At 37.9% G+C, this 11,281-nt stretch overlaps 1 protein-coding gene across 10 annotated transcripts in view; it reads left to right on the top strand.

Annotated features, from left to right (window-relative positions):
- CEPT1 (choline/ethanolamine phosphotransferase 1) overlaps positions 1 to 11,281 on the top strand; it is a 46,053-nt gene that overhangs the window by 1,408 nt on the left and 33,364 nt on the right. For 9 of the 10 annotated variants that reach the window (XR_004434420.1, XM_033200268.1, XM_033200272.1 and 6 more), the window contains exon 2: positions 7,164 to 7,577. Coding sequence is in view for 9 of the 10 variants with exons in the window: in XM_033200268.1 (XP_033056159.1) it covers positions 7,239 to 7,577 (339 nt within the window). In the remaining variant the exon portion in view is untranslated. Of the gene's footprint in view, positions 1 to 6,255; positions 6,937 to 7,163; positions 7,578 to 11,281 lie in introns of those variants that run through there. The other variant, XM_033200269.1, reaches the window with a different exon arrangement.

Raw genomic sequence — 11,281 nt, 5'->3', positions numbered from 1 at the left:
ATTTCAGCCTATATTGATAAGCTGTGAGACTGCTAGCCGGCGTTTATTTCAGCCGTAGTCTTGCAAGGAGAAATAACCAGAAGAGTTGCTGGTGTTTGCCAGTATTACCAGAAACACTGCATGAATGGGATCTTTACATTTAGCCGTGTTTAACTTGTTTTCTCTAATTCAGTGCTTGGCATTTTGGTGTCATTTTTGCCATTTTGCATCGTTAGTATTGAATATATAATTTTGCTTGAAGTCTTTTAGTTCATCAGTAAATCCGTAGTATGATAATAGGCAAATTCATAGTTGTCTTTCAACAAATGTTAGTGCCTTGTATTGTATGTGGACAAAGAATAAAGATGTATTTCCTACTCGAACTATTAGGAATATGTCCAGTCCGTAGATGTTGAGTTGAACGACTTATAACACAAGTTAGACTTTGGTAAGGGCATTTAGAGCATTACTAATTTAGAGCCATTGCCATTCACATAAAATTCAAGATTGAAGTTCTAAAAGTATTTATTTGCCTGTTCGTTTTATGCTGAGAAAAACTAGTTAAAGCCCTCTGCACAACTTGTCTTTCCAACACTTCTAAGAAATAAATTAGGTAAATCTACCTTGTATTAACACCAATTACATTTTATTGCACAATTTCTTTGTTTTCTAGGCTGCAGATTTGTTTTTTAAGCTGGCTAAAGGTGATGTTCTTTTTGAGGGTCATGCTGTGTTATTTTTTTAAGAGACTAGAAAAATAACCTATAAAATGCCAAGCTTTTGCTGATTTTTGTGTTGTGTGTGTGTGTTTTTTAAGGGGGAAGAAAGCTATTTCCTCTTTTAAGGAGTGCAAGATTTCACTTCAGCAAAACGCTAGATCTAAATTATGTTACACAGCCCTGTTTTTGCTTCCGAGTCTGCTGAAAAGGCTTTTGTTTTTGTAAACTTGCTCTATGTATCACTTGTTAAATAATGCTGAACTTAATCCTGTGATCCTGTTAGTTTTCTTTTCCTTTTTTTTCCCTCCTTTCTTTCCTTGTTCTTTATAATTTGCCCTTCCTTTCTGCTAGTGTTGCCATGAGTATTTTTCTTTAGGTAGCCAATTACCTGTGAAAAGACTGTAAACATACTGCTGAATCAGTACAGATCAAAACTTGGCACCCTTAGACATGGCAGGGATGGACATTCTGGAATTTCACACAACAGGTTGTATATTGTGTAAGCTTACCTTATGCACTGCTCAGAAGTTAGAGTTTTGTTTTTTGTTTTTTTTTCAATGTGGTACTTGTCAGCCGTTCCCCATGCTAAAGTCCACACAGGAATAATGTAGCCAGTATGCCATTATCCTCAGCTGATATAAATGCAGCCATTGTGCATGATAAACTTTTTTAGTAAAGGTATTAATTAAATATCTCTGATTATACTTTTCTACCTTTTTTGGATTTTCCGCATAAATATTTAGCTTGCACAAAGAAAGTTCTTTGTCAGACCATATGTGTTTTCCTAGTTCTCCTCTGGACTTACAAAACAGTTTGTTGATAGCATTCATAACTTAGCCGTTTATGAAACCCCACCCTCCCCCTTTTGAGCTTCTTAAATGTATGGAATGGTATATTTCAGTCTTTTTGTTTCCTCAGAGTCTGGAACAACTAAGTGTTTATTAAATACTAGACAAGTAATATTTGTTAATTGTTCAGTAAGTACTGGTTACCTACTAGTAGGGTGTGGTGGCACACGCCCGTAATCCTAGCTACTCTGTGGCTGAAACACAAGAATTGCTTGAACCCAGGAAGAGGAGGTTGCAGTAAGCCAAGATCGCGGTACTGCCTCCAGCCTGTGCTACAGAGCGAGATCCTGTCTCAAAAAAATTAAATTAAATTAGATTAAAATAAGTATTGATTATCTACTTAGTGCTAAGTATGGTATGAGCTTGCGGGAAAAGAATGTTAACAAGACAGGCTTTGGCCCATGCACTTGTGGAGTATACAAAACAGTGTGGGAGAAAGACCAAAAAAAAAAAAAAAAAAAAATCAAACAAAAATAGTTCAAAGTGTGATGAGTGCTTTAAAGGGAGCAGAGCACTGGAGCCAGATTTTAACAGAGGAGGGGGATTACTGATTACAAGTGCAAAGGCTACAATAGCTATAGGACTGTGACAGTGTTATTATGAACTGACTTACAGCATTACAGCTGATGGGAATTTTATACAGTTTAAAATACTCACTTTTGCTCTTATGATATATGAAAACATACCCTCAGTGAACAAATAATTTTGGCTGTATTCTAAAGTTATAGTTTTCTTTATAAGCACGTCATTTGCTTTCCATTACATCCAAGTAAAAATCACAACTCTGCATTAATTCTCCAAACTTCATTTTATCCCATTCTTCCATCTGGTTTACTCCTGTCCATCCGTGGTGATCTCTCTTGTACCTGAGCCAGACAAACTCTTTACTGTCTCAGGATGTGTTCCATTTTCTTGGATTATTCTTCCTCCTGCTCTCCTAAAATGTCTGGCTCCTTGTTTTCCTCTGAGCTTGGTATAAAAGCTACTTGAAGACTTCACCCTATTTAAAATGTGTACCCCCAGCTATTTTCTAGCTTGGCACTTTGTTTTCCTCATTGTGCCTGTCACAGTGTGTAATTTTTTTATTTGCTTGTTTACTAGTTTTTATTTATTTTCCCACTGGACATAGGAGATGGGATCATGTCAGCCTCATTCACTGCATTTATATGTTGGCTGAGTGCATTGGAAACTTGTAATCTATTTTCTTATAAAAACTATTAAGACTGGTGGCTAGGTTTCTGAGCTAGCCAGCAATAATTTTAATTTCTTACTTTTTTTTTTTCTTTTTTTTTTTTTTTTTTTGAGACGGAGTCTCGCTGTGTCGCCCAGGCTGGAGTGCAGTGGCCGGATCTCAGCTCACTGCAAGCTCCGCCCCCCAGGTTTACGCCATTCTCCTGCCTCAGCCTCCCGAGTAGCTGGGACTACAGGCGCCCGCCACCTCGCCCGGCTAGTTTTTTGTATTTTTTAGTAGAGACGGGGTTTCACCGTATTAGCCAGGATGGTCTCGATCTCCTGACCTCGTGATCCGCCCATCTCGGCCTCCCAAAGTGCTGGGATTACAGGCTTGAGCCACCGTGCCCGGCCACTTTTTTTTTTTTCTTTTTGTTACTTATACTGTGGTAAGAAAAGGACATTTTCTGCTCATCCTTTTGGTCATAGGCCTGACTCCATATAAAAATTACAGCTGGCTAGAAAAACTTTTGGGTTTTTTTGTTTGTTTTTGAGACATGATTTTGCTCTGTTGCCCAGGTTGCAGTACAATGGCATGATCATGGCTCACTGCAGCCTCAACCCCCAGGGGTCAAGCAATCCTTCCAACTCAGTCTCCCAAGTAGCTGGGACTGCAGGTACAGGCCAGCATGCCAAGCTAATTTTTTTGTATAGATGTGGTTTTGCCATGTTTCCCAGGCTGGTCTTAAACTCCTGAGCTCAGGTGATCCACCTGCCTCAACCTTCCGGAGTGCCGGGATTACAGGCAATGAGCCACCACCGTTCCCAACATAGAATAATTTTTTAATATTCTCCTTCTTTCGTGTATTCCCATCCCACATCCGTTTTTCCTTTCTCGCCACATTGTCCTGATCTTCCTATTGTAGCCACCTACCTACCCTATGCAGCTCCATTGAGATATGCTTGCCTTTAATTTGCTAAAATTCAGAAGTTCCTGTTTTTTTCTGTAATGGTTTTCATGGTCAAAGACCCTGGATCTCAGATATGACAGAAGGAAGAGTGGAGATGAACCTGTGGTAGTGACTGCAAACTCTGTATCTGATGATGTGTTGAAAGTAAAGTAGCCATCTGTAGGTCAGAGACTACATGTATCTGAATTTATATTTGCAGTGTTGTTGTTAATAGCTTCACAGAAACATTGTTGCTGCAATGTTGGCAAAGAAAACCTTCAAAAACTCATTGCCTCTTTTCATGTATAAATTTATACAGTGGCTAGATCTGGAAAGGTTTGTCAAAATGTAGATTTTTGTAAAAGAGAAATAGAAGGTTAAAAAACCATCTAGGTCGCAGAGGGGAACAACTGAGAGGGAAAGTATCCGTTTATCAACTAGTCCTGCCAAATGCTCAAACTTAAAACCATTAGGATCGGTTGCTTATAGCTAATTCAATGCCAAAAGCAGGCTAGCACTCATCTTTTTTTTTTCTTTTTCTTTTTTACAGTAAGAGAATAGAATACTGCAACAGTAAAATACAAATGGAATTGACTAAATTTTTAATTCCCATTTCAAGTGGAATTCCATAAGAGCTATCGTTTACCAAATATGAAAATATATCATTGCTTGACTATAGAAAATTTGGCTACTATGAAGCTAAGTGTATTGGTGGTTATTGATCTTTCATTTGTTCTAAAGTAATCTTGTCACCAGTTATTTAATATTATATAAACATTACTTTAAAACAGTTTTAATCAGTAACTTTGTGATACACTTGTATGAAAGAATTCCTCAAAATGTAAGGAATTAGCTTTGATTTTTCTCCTTGATTTGAAATATTAATTTTTTGGGTTTTTTTGTTTGTTTGTTTGTTTTAAGACAAGTCTCACTTTGTCACTCAGGCTGGAATGCAGTAGTGCGATCACGGCTCACTGCAACCTCCACCTCCCGGGGTCAAGCAATTCTCTTGCCTCAGCCTTCTGAGTAGCTGGGATTACAGGTGCCTGCCACCACACCCGGCTAATTTTTGTATTTTTAGTAGAGACGGGGTTTCACCATGTTGGCCAGGCTGGTCTTGAACTCCTGACCTCAGGTGATCCGCCTGCCTCAGCCTCCCAAAGTGCTGGGATTACAGACGTGAGCCACCCTGCCCGGCGAAATATTAAATATTTTTATTTCAGGGCACCTCAGTTGGTTAAATTGTGACACTGATGAGTCTCTTGAGATTTTTGAAAATTTATTTAAGGCATTAACTTGACTATAATGACTATTTTCTAAACCAAATATTGAGATACGTGACTGACAGAGGTCATTCACCTTAGGTCATTAGTAACATTGAAATTTTGGAATTTGATATTTATGGGGATATAGGAAAAAAGTTCTGGTCTGTATGTGACACCAATATTGTGTTCACATGTCCATACTAGGCTATGGGGTGAGTGTCCCCCTGGCCAGTACCTACTTGTCTATGTGGTTACTCATGAGCTGAGTGCCTACATTACATGTTTTGTGGCATGTGACCCTGTGGCCCACTTCTCAGAATGCACATGTGGCCTGGGTTCATAGTCCCCTAGCCATGGCCCGGTCTCAGTTCAGTGCCTTCCATCCTGGGCAGCAGGAGCACCATGCTCCAGTCTACCACAGCTGCCTCTGGGCCTTGGCCTGGCTTCACTGCATTCCAGGGACTATGTGCTGCCTCCCCTCCACCCCAGACGGGGGAACCTGCCGCTCTCAGGACCACCCTGCAAAGGCAGAATAAACCAGCAAAAATAGTTAAAAGGGACAACTGAGCATGTTTTGATAGTAGATCCATTGTTGAGATGTCCTAAATCCATACCATTTCTGGGACTTTGATCTTGCTTTGTGGATAGTTTCCAACCAGAAGATCAAAGTATACCTATGCCACTAATCTTTTTGTACTATTAAGATTCTTTCTTTCTTTTTTAAATAATCTTATGGTCTCTGTTCCTCCTTCTCCTAACTATGGTAAGTTTCTCACAAGGTTCTTTATTCATTTTTTTCTTTCCATGCTTAATCCCTTTGAGAACTTTTCTACTTCCTAGTTTTTAACCAGACTAGCTTTTAAGTTGATGACCTGAACTTTTCACTCTTACCAAAACTCCAGTTTTTCGATTTTGTCTAAAACATCTCTACTTAAAAGTCACATGTATATATATATATATTCCCTTCCTACCCTCATCCCTAGTTCCCTTTCACCCCCTGCACCCTAAAAGTCAAAAAATAACAAACTGATTTTCTTTTCCAGCTTGCCCTTTTGACAACAGTACCAGTAATCTCTAGCAGTTGACTCTTTTTTTCTTGTTTCCTCACCTCTCATATCTAATTCTTAAGTACTTTCTGCTGAATCTTCCATCTAAATAGAAATTACTTACAGATTTGACTGTCTTTCATATTTTCATTTTTACCATCCTATATAGGCCCTCACCACTTCAAACCATTGAGATCACTGTAGTTACTAATTTTTAATTGTTCTCACTATTTTCTCCATTCTGATTCATCTTGAAAATACTCTTGTATTTCCTCATGCTACTTGATTACTTATAATTGTTATCTCTAATCTTTTCTAAATGAAATACAAATACTTCAGGGATTAAACTCAAGGTCCTTTATCAGCAGTCATCATTTGACCCACTTTTACTTTTTTTCCTTGTACTTCCTCAGTTCATCAGGACACTCTGCTAATACATATATACTGTCTTAAAGTTAATTTTTTTCATTGTTTATCTCCACCGAGAATACCATCTATATTCGTTTTTACTGATAAGAAGTTTTATGTTTTGGTTTAGTTTAAACAGAAACCCTGTGTTTGTTTGACTACTACTTACCAGCTGTGTGATTTGGACAAGTTAATTAGCCTCACTGAGCCTTAGTTTATTTTTCTGTAAAAATGGGGACAATTAATAGTCCTTGCCTTCTAGGGTGGTTATGAGGATTAAAGGAGTTAGTATATGAAAAGTGCTTAAGTTTTGTAATATGAAGGGCATGCCCGACAAATGTTAGTTATTACCATTAAATAAAAATCTAGTTTTAAGACTCATTCAAGTCATTCCTCTGATACTAATACTGATTTGCTAGCCTTGAGACCTCAGTTTCCATATATGTGTAATGACAGGATGATTTCTAACATTTGTTGCATTATACAACTGAAAACTGTGTGAGATCGAAAAAGAATATGAGCTTCAAAGTCAGACAAGCTATCGGGTAATAGTAAGTGTACTACTATTAAAGGCTCTTTCTGTTTTTTGCTTAAAGTTGAGGTTATACACTTTCAATAAGAACTAGAACCAAAATCAGGTCCCTACTTTTCTGGTCCTGTTTGATACTTACTACTTTATTGACAATTTGATTTTTTTGTTTCCTTATTTGTTAATATTGGCATAAGATGTAAATAGTGGCTGACAAGTGTATTTTTTATTTATTTATTTTTTTTTTAGGTAAGCACCAGCCACAAAATCCTACAAAAGAAGTAAATTACTGTCTTTAAATATTAAAAAAAAAAAACAAGATCCATGAGTGGGCATCGATCAACAAGGAAAAGATGTGGAGATTCTCACCCGGAGTCCCCAGTGGGCTTCGGGCATATGAGTACTACAGGATGTGTATTAAGTAAATTGTTTCAGTTACCAACACCACCATTGTCAAGGCACCAACTAAAGCGGCTAGAAGAACACAGATATCAAAGTGCTGGACGGTCCCTGCTTGAGCCCTTAATGCAAGGGTATTGGGAATGGCTCGTTAGAAGAGTTCCCTCCTGGATTGCCCCAAATCTCATCACCATCATTGGACTGTCGATAAACATCTGTACAACTATTTTATTAGTCTTCTACTGCCCTACAGCTACAGAGCAGGTAAGAGTTTCTTAACAGATCTCAATATTTGCTGTATACCAAAAACATTGTAATTGGGATCTTGGGGTCATTTTAACCAAAGATAAAGTAATCTGACAGCTATCTGTCGATTGTTTTAAAATATCACACACACTGTGATAAAGCTTATAAGTACAACCTACACACTTGCTTATTAGAAACCAGAAGCAAAGGGTAGACTGTGATCCTAGTATTTAAATTAATGTTAGCAGGGATTAATATGTAAAATGTTCCCTTTAAAGTCACTAAATCTCAATTTTTTACAAAAAAGTTTTTCATTCTTTTAAATGGTAGAATAAAGTCTTAGCAAAAAAAAAAAAAAAAAAACTGAGAAAAGTCTCTGGTATTTAGTGTGGCATGACTGTAAACTAGCCTTATCAAAAGGTTTTTTTTCCATTCTCGTGAGAAGTTTTAAATTACCTTTCTCTCTCCCTTTAAACATGTATGCCTGATGGACTTCATGTATATGGCTTATTATTCTAACAATTGTGACAAAGGAAGTGTAAGAAAAAGTCAATATAATGTATTTCCTATTCCATATCTTGCTCTGGCTACCATTAAGAAAGGATACATGCTATTGCTTACAAAGACTCACACAGGCCTTCTCAGATCCAAGCCTCTCTTCCACTATTACCCTCTATTACCCTCTGTACTCATTACTTGAAACCAAAACTAGAACTCTTTCTCAGAGTAGATAATTGATATTTATTTCTTTGGTTTTAAAATGTCCTTACCAAAACATGAACTAAGCCAGTTAGGTAGATGAGAGAATTATAAGCATTTGTTCTGCCTGTATTAGTTAGACTGATCAGTTTCTGGTAATTCAAGACAATAGAAGGTAATTCTAACTAAACATGTCAGAGTGACTGAGCTAAATGAGACGATAATGGCTACAATGTTCCTTACCTTGTTTTAAGCTTGAAGTAATTTTTTTAAGTAATCTTCTAGATTATTTGTCCTTTGAGATAAAATTACCACCATTCAACCCTCTATTCTTTTCTGTTTTCATCAATTTGTCTGTTGCCATAGGTTAAATTAAAAGTCATTAAAGTGAACGGCCATTGAGGGTCACAGTTACCCACAGAACATGTGAGTTCTGTCATTTTCCAGGTTTTCGTTTCCCATCACCCTTAGTTCCTCTTTTACAAATGCAGTCCATACAGATTTTATAGATGTAAAGTCTGGTTTCTCCTCGTCTTTCTCATCTTTTTTTTTGTTGTTGTTGTTGTTGTTGTTGAGACAGGGTCTCCGTCTGTCACCCAGGCTGGAGTGCAGTGGCGCTGTGTTGGCTCACTGCAGTTTCCTCCTCGGGGGTTTAAGCAATTCTCCCGCCTCAACCTCCCAAGTAACCGGGATCACAGGCCCACACCACCACGCCTAGCTAATTTTTTTATTTGTAGTAGAGACAGGGTTTCACCTTGCTGGTCAGGCTGGTCTGGAACTCCTGACTTCAGGTGATCCGCCAACCTTGGCCTCCCAAAGTGCTGGGATTACAGTGAGCAACCAATACAAAACCAGTGCATTATTTAAATGTGTCCTTGGATTCTTTATCACATATCCTTTAAATTGTTTCACTTGAGGCTTATCTGAGAATTTGACTGCCACTGCCAGAAGAGTTTGGTCCAAATCACACAAATCATTAGAGATACAGTAGAACAACAGGGAGGTGGGTTGATTCCAATGGAAGACCTCCAGTACTAAACTAGTTCTAGGATGGGGGATCAAGGAGTGAGAGCAGGTTCAAGGATAGTTCAGCCACTGATAGTCATTTATTGAACACCCCAGAGTATATCAGGTAATGTGTTCCCCTATAATACTTTTTCTTGGCCTCTGTTCTTAAGTGATTTGGAATATATGACTAACCCAGGAATTAGTTAAATCTTTAGGGAGACTTCCAGAATGGAAGCTATTCTTTTCACTAGTTGTAATGGTTCACAATTGCTGCTAGGAGGAATCAAGGGGGGGTATAACTGAGCTGCTGTTTGTTTCTCTGCAAAGGAAGGTAATGTCCTACAGTGGAGATACCTGGATGCATCTTCAGCTACAAGGTAGCTATCCTTATTAGGCTCAAAGCAGAATGCATTGAAATAGGTCTTGGTTGTTTTCTGTGACAAGCTGTTATTATCTCTGTGATCTTCAGTAAGATATGTAAATTCTCTAAGTCACCTTCTTTAAATCTTATTTTGTGGTATAACGATCATACATTCAGAGTAACTAGCATATAATGTTCAAAATAGTAGATGGTGGTTGTTTCATTGATCAGAAAGATTAGGTATATAATCTGTTCTTCCACAGTCACCTTCCCATTCGTGATTTCCTCTAATAATACATAATATGTCCAGTCACAAATTCATCTAAGTCCTTATTTCTTTTCTATTTTTCTTAATCATCATGTTGAAGTCAGAGAATTTCATAAATTTTATCACCCAGGGAAATTCTCTTTCGTTATATCTCTGATTCTTTTGGGCCTTATGCCAGTGGATGATCATTAAGTTTCATGTCTACTTGTATAGTATTACAAACTTCCATTTACTTTTTATGTTACTAATTTTTTTTAATGTATTAGAGTTTCAGACACCAATCTTTCTGGTAGAAAGGAAGGTCATTATTATAATAGTTTAAGCTCAGTTTGTTTCTTTTCTTAGAAAAAGCAATCTTCCTAGTAGATAAGAAAATAAGTTAGTCTTTATTTTTCACATTCTTAAGGTAGAAATACAGACTTCTCTCTTTTTATATGGAGAGCCAAAATTTCCCCTTGATCTGTTCATTACTCAGTATTTAAACTTCATTAGCTAGTAGCTTTAGTTTTAGTGTCGTAAGTTAATTTGGAATTTCTCTTGTAACTTGGTACATATATACTTGTGTTCACCTTGCCACCATCCACAAAAAGAGTCGGACTCTGTAAAATATTTGAAGAGATTTATTCTGAAATATGAGTGACCATGGCCTGTGACACAGCCCTCAGGAGGTCCTGAGAACGTGCCCAAGGTAGTTGGAACACAGCTTGGGTTTTTTTTTTTTTTTTTTGGTTTTTTTTTTTTTTGAGACAGAGTCTCGCTCTGTCGCCAGGCTGGAGTGCAGTGGCTCAATCTCAGTTCGCTGCAACCTCCACCTCCCTGGTTCAAGCGATTCTCCTGCCTCAGCCTCCCGAATACAGGACTACAGGCGTGTGCTGCCACACCCAGCTAATTTTTGTATTTTTAGCAGAGGCAGGTTTTCACCATGTTGGCCAGAATGATCTCAATCTTTTGTTCTTGTAATCCACCCACCTTGGCCTCCCCGAATGCTGGAATTACAGGTGTGTGCCACCGCACCCGGCCAGCTTGGTATTATACATTTTAGAGAGGTGTGAGACATCAATCAAATACATTGGTTTGGTCCAGAAAGGCGGGACAACTCAGAGTGGAAGGGCTTTCAGGCTGTAGTTGAATTTAAACATTTTCTGGCTGAGTTTGTCTGAAGATCTGGGATTGATAGAAAGGGAATATTCAGGTTAAGATAAAGATTGTGGAGACCAAAGTTCTTTTGAAGTCTTATAGTGACTGTCCTTAGAGACAATAGATGACAAACGTTTCCCTTTCAGATCTTAATCTCTTCAGGATTGGGACGGTCTGGAAGAAAAAGATCTAGCTTTTTTAATAGAGGTTCTTTACAGATGCAAATTTCCCCCTATAAAGAACAGCTTT

The sequence above is a fragment of the Trachypithecus francoisi genome, unplaced genomic scaffold (genome assembly GCF_009764315.1).
Source record: "Trachypithecus francoisi isolate TF-2019V2 unplaced genomic scaffold, Tfra_2.0 Lachesis_group5, whole genome shotgun sequence".
Taxonomy (NCBI): Eukaryota; Metazoa; Chordata; class Mammalia; order Primates; family Cercopithecidae; genus Trachypithecus; species Trachypithecus francoisi.
The sequence above is the reverse complement of the archived record's forward strand: the minus strand, read 5'-3'. Positions and strand labels throughout refer to the sequence as shown.